The sequence below is a fragment of the Prorops nasuta genome, unplaced genomic scaffold (genome assembly GCF_024137725.1).
Source record: "Prorops nasuta isolate Cenicafe-Biocafe unplaced genomic scaffold, Cenicafe_Pnas_1.2 PNAS00008, whole genome shotgun sequence".
Lineage (NCBI taxonomy): Eukaryota > Metazoa > Arthropoda > Insecta > Hymenoptera > Bethylidae > Prorops > Prorops nasuta.
Genome location: NW_027116805.1, coordinates 7,593,871 through 7,606,518, shown reverse-complemented (window position 1 = coordinate 7,606,518; position 12,648 = coordinate 7,593,871). Strand labels below are relative to the sequence as shown.

At 31.4% G+C, this 12,648-nt stretch overlaps 3 protein-coding genes across 3 annotated transcripts; all 3 read left to right on the top strand.

Annotated features, from left to right (window-relative positions):
* The first annotated feature begins 75 nt into the window (after window positions 1-75).
* On the top strand, window positions 76-2,199 carry LOC136775620 (SAP domain-containing ribonucleoprotein). Its single transcript, XM_066730565.1, has 5 exons — window positions 76-228; window positions 434-595; window positions 735-971; window positions 1,106-1,234; window positions 1,890-2,199. Exons 1-5 carry the CDS (start codon window positions 178-180, stop codon window positions 2,058-2,060), a joined length of 750 nt encoding a protein of 249 aa, XP_066586662.1. The 5' UTR covers window positions 76-177; the 3' UTR covers window positions 2,061-2,199.
* A 168-nt stretch (window positions 2,200-2,367) lies between these two features.
* Window positions 2,368-4,447, top strand: LOC136775622 (uncharacterized). Its single transcript, XM_066730569.1, has 3 exons — window positions 2,368-3,538; window positions 3,747-4,033; window positions 4,143-4,447. Exons 1-3 carry the CDS (start codon window positions 3,484-3,486, stop codon window positions 4,221-4,223), a joined length of 423 nt encoding a protein of 140 aa, XP_066586666.1. The 5' UTR covers window positions 2,368-3,483; the 3' UTR covers window positions 4,224-4,447.
* Window positions 4,448-4,908: 461 nt separating this feature from the next.
* Sec24AB (Protein transport protein Sec24AB) lies at window positions 4,909-11,803 on the top strand. Its single transcript, XM_066731293.1, has 17 exons — window positions 4,909-5,056; window positions 5,566-5,731; window positions 5,799-7,327; window positions 7,535-7,702; window positions 7,784-7,896; window positions 7,983-8,085; window positions 8,154-8,280; window positions 8,342-8,451; window positions 8,523-8,754; window positions 8,828-8,985; window positions 9,069-9,294; window positions 9,373-9,702; window positions 9,790-9,900; window positions 9,967-10,139; window positions 10,213-10,548; window positions 10,616-10,719; window positions 10,804-11,803. Exons 2-17 carry the CDS (start codon window positions 5,587-5,589, stop codon window positions 10,913-10,915), a joined length of 4,077 nt encoding a protein of 1,358 aa, XP_066587390.1. The 5' UTR covers window positions 4,909-5,056; window positions 5,566-5,586; the 3' UTR covers window positions 10,916-11,803.
* Window positions 11,804-12,648: the final 845 nt, after the last annotated feature.

Genomic DNA, 12,648 nt, shown 5'->3' with positions numbered 1-12,648 from the left:
AACCTTCTCGCTCTGTAATGTCGGTATAAATGTAAGCTTCACTTGAAATGGTGGCGCTACTGCCTAAGAATTATTTTGGGATACGTGGTACGCCATGAGCAGTCTCCCGCCTCAATGCCTCATCGCCGTTATCTCTGTAATTAGACAGCGAAAAGAAAATCGTGAAAATTAACTATCATGGCTGACTCATCTTATGAAAAAGGATTGACTGAACTCTCAAAAATGAAAGTAAGTTTTAAACGCATAGAAGAAGTTTGAGTAATCTTGCATTATTCGAAGCTGCCTCTAGTATAAATTTTATTTAATTTTTTTACAATAATCAATGAAACAGAGTGGTCGTATTTGTTTTTGCCGATATTATTGTAAAAAAGTACAGTGTGTTATAGTTTATAAATGAAAAAATTATTTCATTATTATATTTTTCAACACATAGGTAGCAGATTTAAGAATAGAGCTAAAGAACAGAGGTCTTCCTACAACTGGTAACAAAAATGAATTGGTAGAGAGGCTTCAATTAGCAATACATGGAGATCCAGCATTCTCTCTGGATGACACAAATGAAGAATTACTGGATGAAGATGCAGCAGTTCTTGGTGTAAGATACATTTTAAGAAATCAAATAATTTGGTCAAGTTTAAGTCTGAAATGTTGAATTTTATTTTAACCTAAATATGTGTACAAAGTTAAAAGAATTTAGTAAAACATTAAATATATTTACATTGATAATATTGCAGGATGAAGAAATAGAAGAACTTTCTAATAAACCTGACTCACAAGAAGTTAATGAAAGCATAAAATTGTCTGCAGATACTAATGGTACAAATGTAAAGAAGATTATTTTAAATCGCAATCCAGTAATTGAAGAAGTGAAACTAAACGAAGCTGTTAATAAAGAAGATAATGAAAGTTCATCTAGGGGAGCTATAAGTGAACGAACTATCATAAGATTATCTGAACTTGGTGTTGAAGAGGTAAACAGTTTATATTATTAAAACTTAGTTTTATAATTATAGACTTTTCTGTTTGCTTGTATTTCTTTTTTGCTTTATTTGGGAATAATGTTTCTACAATTTTATTTAAAAGGATATTACTTTAATTATAACAGAGGCTTAAGATGCGAGCTAAAAAATTTGGTATGCCGCTATCAGAACCAGCAAAGAAGGATATAAGGTCTGCTAGATTTAATACAAATGATCAGAATTCTAAGTCAGCATCATCAGTAAAAACACCAGTAGTAAGTAATTTTTTTTTACTTTAATTTTTGCTTTAAATCTGAGTAGAGACAAAATATCTTAAAAAATTTTATCCTTTGTAAGAAATTATATAAACTAATTAGCTTCTTATTATTCTAAAGTGCATATATTATGATATTAATTAGATTATTATAAATCTTATGAAGCATTTATTACATATGATGTTTTAATATAGTTTATATTTAGAGCTAACTGGTACAGAATGATAAATTATTTAGGTGAATCATTGTTGTACTTATATTGTCTTTTCTTCTTTTATTAATATATTAATTCAACCTATTAGGTCTGCTTTTGTCAATAAAAAAAGAAGAGCAATAACAGAGAGAGAAAGAGTGAACAAGTAATAGTGGCAGAGAGCTGCTAAGCATTTTTTTTTTACACTGTCTGCACCTTCAATAAATAAAATATGCACCTTCTAATGTGCTTTAGCTTATGCAATGATTTAAGTGCTATACTGTTTATGGAATTTTATCTCTATTTTAATTTTTTTCTGTTTGTATTAATAGCAGTTGCTTGAGGTAACAGTTTAATTTTTTCAAGAGTAGCTTTCAAAAATTAAAATTGTATACCTTAACAGTACTATGAAATTTGAATTAATTCATAAATAAACAAATTACAACTGTTTTTATCTTTCAGCCTACAACATATGAAATCTTGAAAAAGCGAGCTGAAAGATTTGGAACATCAGTTTCAAATGTAATGGAAAAGGCTGAACTGCAAGAACGAATAGAGAAACGTAAAGCAAGGTTCGGAGAAGTAAAGCCTACCGAAAAAGTATTTTCTAAAAAACTTAAACTTGTTAAGTGATACTCAGTTTTATATATAAAGACAGGACTTTAAATGACAAGAGTTACCTAAGCTTCTTTTTCAATAATAATTTATGTCTCACATGGTATAAAAGCATTTAAAGCTAAAATTACGAATCAACTTAAACATGTAAGTTTATGTATGTTGATTATAATAGAATACACTTTTTATAATAATTTAGTATTCAATTTTATTATAATTTACAAACCTGTGTAAAGTTATCCTTTTTGCTTTCACTAAAATCCTTTTTGCATGGTATTTCAAAGGAATGATTCAAAAATTATAAATATCAAGTATTGTTACTGCTAAATAACTCACAGCAAATAAAATGATATCTTTTTCTGTACAATTTTAAATTGCTTACATTTTTTGTTACTATCTTATCATATTAGTATTAGTTTAATATATATTAGAACTTTTTACGCTACATTATCTATATAGGATACAAAAATAATATTTAAATGTGTGAATGTAAACTGTAAAAGTGGGTCTACACAATCCTAATCGAGACTGAATGAAATCTGAGCTAACTGCTAAACAGTATTTTTCTCTTGCTGTGTGATATCTTGCTGTCAGGAGTATTAACAGGATCCCTTATACCGACATTACAGAGCGAAATCCGAAAACGTGTATCAATAACACGTCGTTTTTTAACGACCGATTTCAAACTTATACGATTTTAGTGATGTCGCGAGCTACTCTTCATACTAAAACTGTCATTTAAAAAATATAAATCTTCTCTTAAACAATTGCTTTAATAACAAATTTTATTTTCTTTTGTTAAAAAATCTAATTGTTTTATTAGAAAAACGTCTGGCAATGTCACAAAAATTCTATAATTAATTTGTACGGAGCTTTAAATATGCCATCATATTGTTAACATTTATATTTAACTCTGCTATCTCTGTTTGAGGGATCTCCTTAAAGACAATGATCTATTTTGCCTCTTATAATCTGTTTGTAAATTACTATTCAATAATCTATAAATTAAGTTTGTTTTTACAATGACTTTTTGTTTCTCTTGACTCTTCCTTTTTATTCAACTTTTTCTTATGAGTAATTAATAATGATATTATAAAATACTAATACCAATACATTTATTTGCTAAAAAAATATTGCAACAGCATAAGGAAAAAATTGCAAGTTTGGATGAAAAGCGATATAACACCCAAGTTTTCAGTCTGACTATACATAGCTGTTAAAACACTTATAAAAATATTTTCTTGGATGCAATAATGCCGGTGTATTTACCAGAGTATCTTTTTAAATCAGTGAACTAATAATATCGCAACTGAAAATAAACATATATAATATTTTTAAAAATAATTAATTAATCAATGAGTCACTACCTATTATAGTATAAAAGCTTACAAGTTTCTGATTTTATATCCAGTTTTAAGGCGGAACAACGAATAATATCATCATGTCCCCTCGTTTATTCTTCTTTCTCCTTTTAGTAGGGCTTTTTGTGATAGCAGGTAATTTTTTTTATATAAAAATAAAATATTTTAAACTATAACATTGTGTTTGCAAGTAAATATTCTTGTTAAAAACGTTCGAGTGTAGTGTCAACTCCGTTAAATCTAATTAAAAATGTATTTGAATTATTTTATCGGTTTTTGTATATTAAACGATTTTTCTCGTAAATTAAATAAAGCATTATAGTTAAAAATTTTGTAATTACAGCTCAAGCTACTTCCAAACCTAACGACTGTGAGCCAAAACCTACACCAAAACCGACACCAAAACCAACACCAAAGCCTACACCAAAACCAACTCCTAAACCAACACAAAAACCTACACCAAAACCTACACCAAAACCTACACCAAAACCTACACCAAAACCTACACCAAAGCCCACCCCAAAACCGACTCCAAAACCAGTAAAATGTGGAAAAAATGAAATTTGGACCAATTGTGGAACAGCGTGTCCGCCAACCTGTGAAAACACCAAGCCTAACATATGTACACTCGTACGTTACACTACAAAATATAATTAATCCTTTTTATTTGTAGTTCGATTATTGACAAATTAAAGTTTCATCAAGCGGTAATAATTAATACTCTTATTATCTGTTTTAGCAATGTGTCATTGGCTGCCAATGTAAAAAAGGATTCTTGAAGAATAAGAAGGGTCAATGCGTTCGTCCCTGTGACTGTTAAAGTAAAATATTATTTACTTTTTACATTGTTAGATTATTTTATTTCTTGTGATATAATCTAAATAAAACGATTTAAATCCTTTTATATTCTGTGATTTTTTTAAATACAACTGTTTTTGTAAATATAAGAAGCACTTCGTGTTCTCGATAAGGCCTGTACATTATAATAATTATTATACTCCTTTTTTCGTAATTACATAAGATAAAAAGTAACCGGTGGGCACGGGGAAATACAGAATTTCTAATATCATTATAAGAGCTGGTAAAGACAAAAGAAAGCAAAATAATAGTGTAACACGTATAGACATTGTACACGTTAATGCGTTATAAGTTGCTTTCCTTTTACACTTGAAATGAATCTGAGGGACTCATTTTTATAGAGTTTAAGTTATGTAATAAAATGTACTCAACCAAGTCACTCAACCGAGGTTAATAATTAACTCAGATTTTCAGTAAAAGGAAAGCAACAATTCTTTACATATGTGATTTTGCGTCTTGCAAAGTTGCAAATCACAATACTCCGAATACTCGGATGCTTAGTTCTAACAGCCAACAGCCAGTACAGGCAGTACAGCCCAGTCAGTACAGCCTACTACTACTATCACCAGTTATCGCTACTATCGCGCTCATGAAGGTTCAACAAATTTCTGTGATGAAAGAAATGAAAATGTCGCTGCGATCGCTGGGCTGCCACGTAATGTTGTGTGTGCCGTTTATAAGTTTTCGCTCGAGCAACAATTAATGTTAAATCAGTTCCCAAAGGTTGCAATGTGTGTGTTTTTTATCGTGGAAATATAAGTTCAAGGTATTCTACCTTGAGAAAAGAACGAAAAGGTAAGTGTAACGAAAAGCTGTAAAAAATATTACTGGTGAAAGAAGACCTCCTCCCTAAACACATTAGTCTATCATTTTTTGGATGACGTTTTAACCTGCTCGGCGCGTGCTCGATTCTACTGATGATGATGCAGTTTTTTGAGAAAAAAAAACATCTCATTTATTCATATAAATCCTGCATGCTTATCTACGCATAATTTGTTAACTCAATCTACCGTAATTCTAAAATGGTTTATGATCTTTGAGATACTGTCAATTTGTGACATGCACCAGCTGATGACAAGAAATTTTCATGAACATTTGTACCTTTTTTTTCTTTTAAGTATTCATTATATATTTCTCGTTATTTAAATATTTATAGTCCATTATATAATAATAACTGTTGATATGAAAAGCAGTTAATGATTCAAAAAAAGAAATGCTAATTGATTGGAACAAAAGTAGAGTAGAAAGCTGTCATATGTTATAATATTCTTTCAGTAACTTAGATATCTTTTCCTATTTTTTAGTGACTCTTAATAAGCGACATAATGTCTCAGTCAGGTGGCTATCAATATCAATATATAGATCCTAGTAGTCCATTAAAAAATTGTCCACCTCCTTTATTTAATGGGCAACCTAATGCTACACAACATATACAGAATGGTATACCAACGTCAAGCTATAATCCTGGTGGTAAGCAAAGAAAAGCTTTTCAGTAAATGCAAATAATTATATAAAACAATCTTTTTTTAATATATAGGTACGCCTTCAACACAATCATCACGAGACCCATCAAGAGAACCCTCCAGAGATCCTTCTCCCATAGTCCATAGTTTTTCTTCGCCAGGCTTTAATCCAAATTTAGGATCTATTTCTAGTTCAGTAAATAGTAAAGCAACTGAAGTTTCTAGCCAAGGCCAAAATTATACTTTGACTCAACATTCAAATTTTGGTACCAATGTATCCACCAGCAATAATCCTTCACAAGGATTGCAGCCAGGTCAAGTTCCTCCAACAATTGTGCCTACATTTAGTCGAAGCAATCAAAATCCATTTCAACCATTACCTACATCCAACTATCAGCCTCCCATATTTTCCCAAACTGTTACTCGTTCAAATCAACTTCCTCCAAATCAACCTCTAGCAAATCAACTCCCTGCAAAACAGCCTCCTATAAAGCAATCTCCTCTAAATCAACCTCCTTTAAATCAACCTCCTTTAAATCAACCTCCTTTAAATCAACCTCCTCTAAATCAGCCCCCTCTAAATCAACCTCCTCTAAATCAACCTCCTCTAAATCAACCTCCTCTAAATCAACCTCCTCTAAATCAACCTCCTCTAAATCAACCTCCTCTAAATCAACCTCCTCTAAATCAACCTCCTTTAAATCAGCCTCCTCTAAAAAAGACTCCTCTAATTCAGCCTCCTCTAAATCAGCCTCCTCAAAATCAGCCTCCTCAAAATCAGCCTCTTTTAAATCAACCTCCTATAAATCAGCCTCCTGTAAATCAGCCTCCTGTAAATCAGCCTCCTTTAAATCAGCCTCCTCTAAATCAACCTCCACCAAATCAACCTCCACCAAATCAACCTCCCCCAAACCCTTCTATCAACCAAAATATAAATCAAAGTGCAAAATCACCAATACAAAATTTACCTTTTGCTGGAATGAATATGTCTAAGACTCAAACACAAATGGCCACTAGTGAATCACAGCTTACCAATTTTAATTCAAATCAAAGTGGATCTGTTTTCTCCACACCTTTAAAGCTTGGAAGTCAACAAACACTTTTTTCCAATCCATTAAATTCACAAAATAATCTGCAACAACCAATTCAAAATTTATCACCATTTCCAAATAGCCCAAATACACCACAAAATATGTTTGCACATCCACAGCAAATTCAGACTCCTTTGCAAAGTCAAAACTTAGCTATTCAACGTAATAGTTCTATCTCCCAAAATAATTATCAACCTCAGTCTAAGCCTCCCAGTCAATATCCTCCCCAGCCTCCTATGCAGCAAAATATATTTGGCAGTTATACTGAGTCAACAGCTACCCAGGGACCATCTTTGCAGCAAAGTCAAAGTTATAATAGTCAACATAACTTAGCTAGTCAAAGAAAATATCCTCAAACTCCCTATGATGCAACCCTATCTTCAAACACTGCCAATATCATGAACCCTATGATGCCATCACAATTGCCCGATATGTCACCAACAACACCTAACCAATACAATACCAGGCCTGCTGCAACAAGAATGCCACCTCCACCTACAAGACCACAAATGGTAATTTGATATTAAAACATTGTTTTTATAATTTTCTTTCTAACACATTTTTGATGATCTGTAATATTGGTATGTATATCCTTATTAATGGATCAAACATCTTACAAGAGATATAATCAATTTTAAAATATTGTTGTTATTTATGAATTTTTTATTTGCAATTATGACATTTAAAAGCTGCTGAAAGTTAATCCCTTTTTTATGTAGCAAAGCCATTGTGATCCAAGAGTTCAGTATCCTGGGCAAATGTCAAACATCCCACTGAATAATTCAATGCTCAAACGATACCCTGGTTCATATCCAGATCAAATGAATCAGCTAAATAATCAAATGAGTGGTATGACAGTAACCCAAGCTGGCTTTAATAAATTATGGGTTAGTACAATTTTTATAGTGCTTTTAAGAAATCTGTAATATTTTTAAGTATTATGCATTATATGGTTAATATTATTACAGGGAGTAGAATCTATTGATCTTCTGCAATGTAGAAATGTTTTGCCACAAGAAAGTGTTGAGCCACCAAAGATTAAATTGCAAGAATTTTTAGATAATATTAACTGTAGTCCAGAGTAAGTTATTATTCTTTTTAGTAAAAATAATTGTTATTACTTTGAACAAGTTTATTTAAAAAAAATAATTGTTTATTTTTTTGCAGTATATTTAGATGTACTTTAACAAAAATTCCAGAATCTAATTCGTTACTACAAAAATCACGATTACCTTTAGGCGTATTGATACATCCATTCAAGGATATAAATGTAAGTCTAATTGAATTCAAGAAAGACAAATAAGCAAAAAAAATTTTATTAATCATTTTTATACGCAGCATTTACCTGTAATACAATGCAGTACAATTGTGCGCTGCCGAGCATGTAGAACATATATAAATCCATTTGTATATTTTGTCGATACTAAAAGATGGAAGTGCAATTTATGCTATAGAGTAAATGAACGTAAGTACCTTTTTGATTTTTTACGATAGCTTATGTCTCATGCATAATTCTCCATTTACAGTCCCAGATGAGTTTCAATTTGATCCTGTTACAAAATCATATGGCGATCCATCTCGAAGACCTGAAGTAAAAACTAGTACTATTGAATTTATAGCTCCCAGCGAATATATGGTAAATGTCAATACAAATATTTTTATGATGAACTATCAATTCCTTAAGATAGTAATTATATTTATCTATAGCTCCGTCCTCCACAACCTGCAGTCTATTTGTTCATTCTGGACGTTTCGAGACTTGCAGTAGAAAGTGGTTATCTAACAATAGTATGTAACATAATAACAGAGGAATTATCACGATTGCCGGGGGACAGTCGGACGCAGGTTGGTTTCTTAGCAGTAGATTCGGCTGTTCATTTCTTTAGTATGCCTGATAATGTATCGCAACCTCATGAAATGATAATGCTTGACGTTGATGGTAAATATACTTCATCTATAAATAATTATTAACACTTGATTACTATTTTGTAACCACCTTTATTTTATTTCAGATGTTTTCATACCGTGTCCCGATAATTTAATCGTCAATTTGAAAGAACGAGATAAACTTGTCAAGGAATTGTTAGATCAACTGCCAACCAAATTTGAAGGAACGCACGATACAAATAACGCACTAGGAGCTGGCTTGCAAGCAGCTTATAAACTGATGGTACAAATTAATTTAAATTGCTGTGAATGCAAAGCAAATAATTTAACTTGTATATTAATTATATTCTAAATTAATTATTTCAGTCTCCAACTGGAGGAAGAATAACAGTTTTTCAAACATGTTTACCTAACGTGGGCCCTGGTCTTTTACAAGCTAGAGAAGATCCTAATAATAGAGCAAGCAAAGATGTACCTCATTTAAATCCAGCAACCGATTTTTACAAGCGATTGGCTTTAGATTGCAGTGGTCAACAAATAGCCGTCGACTTATTTCTACTAAATAGTCAATACAGCGATTTGGCTACACTTTGTACGTATTTGCATGATATTTATATCATGTGTTTTTAATTTGGCATTTTTTTTTAATGAATTTTGTTTTTTTTTACAGCTGGCATGTGCAAATTTTCTGGTGGTTGTATGTATCATTTGCCATTGTTCCGAGTAAATAAATTACAACCAGTAGAAACTTTGGAAAGAATTTTGCGACGTTATCTTACGAGGAAAATCGGTTTTGAAGCTGTTATGCGAATTCGATGTACCCGTGGACTTAGCATTCATACGTTCCACGGCAACTTCTTTGTTCGATCTACAGACTTACTCAGTTTGCCAAATGTAAATCCTGACGCTGGTTTTGGAATGCAGATTTCAATAGAAGAAAATCTGTCTGATATTCAGAACGTGTGCTTCCAAGCCGCACTGCTTTATACATCCAGTAGAGGTACAATTTTATTTTAAAACTAAAATTTTGATTAAAGTTGATTATTAAAATTTTTTAATATATGTATGACTGGCATTTTTTTATTAGGAGAAAGAAGAATAAGGGTACATACTCTGTGTTTACCAGTAGCTTCAAGTTTAACTGATATTCTTCATTCTGCCGATCAACAATGCATCATAGGCTTATTGTCAAAAATGGGTAAGCATTTTCTCACGTTAATTGGAAATTTAAATGATGGGTTATACAATATATTTAATATTTTAGCGGTGGATAGATCACAGCAATCCTCGTTATCAGATGCTAGAGATGCACTGATAAATGTAGCAATCGATGTTTTATCTGCCTATAAGCTTTCCCAATCTGTTGGATCTGGTGGTTTGCTTGCTCCTGAAAGCTTAAAATTATTGCCGCTTTACATTATTGCCTTATTAAAATGCGTAAGTTTGTAACTATATTTATTATAAAAGATTTTTCATTGTTTTGTTAAGTGTTATTATTATTGCATTACAGATTGCATTCAGAGCAGGTACCAGTACAAGATTAGACGACAGAGTATTTGCAATGTGTCAATTGAAATCTCTTCCGTTATCACAACTGATTCAAATGGTGTATCCAGACATGTATCCGATACATGTATTGGATGACGTAATTACAAAAGATGTAGATGGTAAAATCTGTCCTCAGCCACCAAGGCTTCATTTGTCGGCCGAAAAGCTCGACTCGAGAGGGGCTTTCCTTATGGATGCGGGTGATAAAATATTGATTTACATCGGTAAAAATATTCATCCATCATTTTGCTGCAATGTTTTGGGAGTAGCTTCGTTTTCCGCTATACCCGAGGAATTTGTAAGTATCGGTAGATAAATAAAGTGTCTTTTTATATGTAAACTATTAACTGTAAAAATGATTACAGTACGATTTACCTGAGTTGGATACAACAGAGAGCGAGAGGTTGCGAAACTTTGTATTTAGTATTCAAGAAGAAAAACCGTTTTATGCAACTGTACAAATCTTAAGGTAACAAAGATTTAAGTTTGATGCATTTGTGTTAATTATTGTTATTCATTTTTATATTATAATACGATTAAATGTCATTTACAGGGACGATAGTCATTTCAGAACAATATTTACGGAACGATTGATTGAAGATCGCATCGAATCGGCGCTCAGCTATTATGAATTCTTACAACACTTGAAAACGCAAGTGAAGTAGTGAAAATTTGTGTATTGTGTTGGAACTGAAAAATTGTATTATGGTAATGTAAGTGAACTGTGAAAATACAGTGAAGCGAAGGAGAAAGTCATGCTATGGACACAATGAAAAGCTAGAGATTACTTGATGAAGAATTGTTCTCAGGATACATGTGTAATCTAACCTGCTTAAACAATCTTTGCAATCTTGTTGAGTAAAACGTATGCGGTAATAGGTGAATATTTTAAATACATGGGTCTAAAATTTGGAATGGAATCTATCACAGTATGCCATATACGAGAATAAATAATAGCTTTTTTTAAGTAATAATCTTCAAGCATTTACATGTAATAGATTGTAATTATTATGATTAACATCGTTACTTTTACGATATATTATTACAGTACCATAACTTTTAATGTCGCGCATGTAAAATTGTGTTGTTACATTTTGTACCTAGTACATTTTAACTATATTATTTCTTTTTGTTCTCTGTACAAAGGTTCTATAAGTTATATTACCTCAAAAGTACTAAATTGAGTTATTGTGAACTTTATAGTAATTTTCTTGTAGGAATGCTTAATATTTCTCTGCTGTTAAGGAGCATATCGTCTTTTTATATAACACAAAGCTGAAAAATGTTAAATTATTAAATAATATAACGAATAATGATTTATATCGAAATAGCTGATTTATTAGTAATTCCATTTGAGATTCCATTAATACTTGGAGCTCACGGATATATATAATTATTTTGAATTTTGCGCGACATTTTTATCTTTACTTTAGATACGGTCTTTCGGGATGTTTGTGACAGATACTATTCGCGTTATAGATTGTACGTATATGTATCTATTTGTCTTTCGGGTGATTAAATTGATACTGCGGGATCCACTGCAGCAACATCGATATACCACTTTTTTTTAAAGAATAAACCCTGTGCGCTGATGTAGTGTGTAAAAAGTAATTATAGTATACTATACAGGAGGAATAAAAGTGTCTTGCGTAAACAAAAAAATCAATGCAAAATATAGAACTGGTAGAGTATTACACTTCTTTCTTTATAATGACAATTGCGGATTTATGGTTTACAGATGATTGATAATCTTTGTGGACTGTTCATTTTGTAGTCATTTTTTTTAAATCGCGTCAAACGAATAAACTATCGATAAACTTAAAATATTTATAACACTTCGTTTCTCTCAAAGAACTCATGCTGCCACAAAACAAATTTTTTTAAATCATATATTGAAGAAAACCAGGTCGTTAGAGAGAAATGTAGGGTGATAAATATTAAAGCAACATGCACTCAATAAATAGATCCTTGTAATGTTTGATGAAACAAATGTAAAGTAATATTACCATATTCTAACATTGTTTGTTACATTGTTGTTACGTTCTGGCAAGTCGCTGCTTGTTATTATTTAATTATTCATTTCTAGCTAATTACACTTATGTCTATACACGCATACATACATAAAATGGGATAATCAACTACTACATTTTTATTGTATATAAGTAATTCGTACCTACTGACAGATTTCGTTACACGATTAACAATATTAGTTTAATGTACATTCTGTTACAAAGTATCTAATAATAATTTAAAGTTGTATTAGCAAACAGCACCCAATGAATTGTATTTCTTTACAGTTGATAACCCAAAACCGATTTGTAGTTTTAAGATGTTTGGAATGTAGAGAAATGGCGGGAAAAGTTTGAAAAGTTGCGAGCGAAGAAGATTTTGCTTAGAT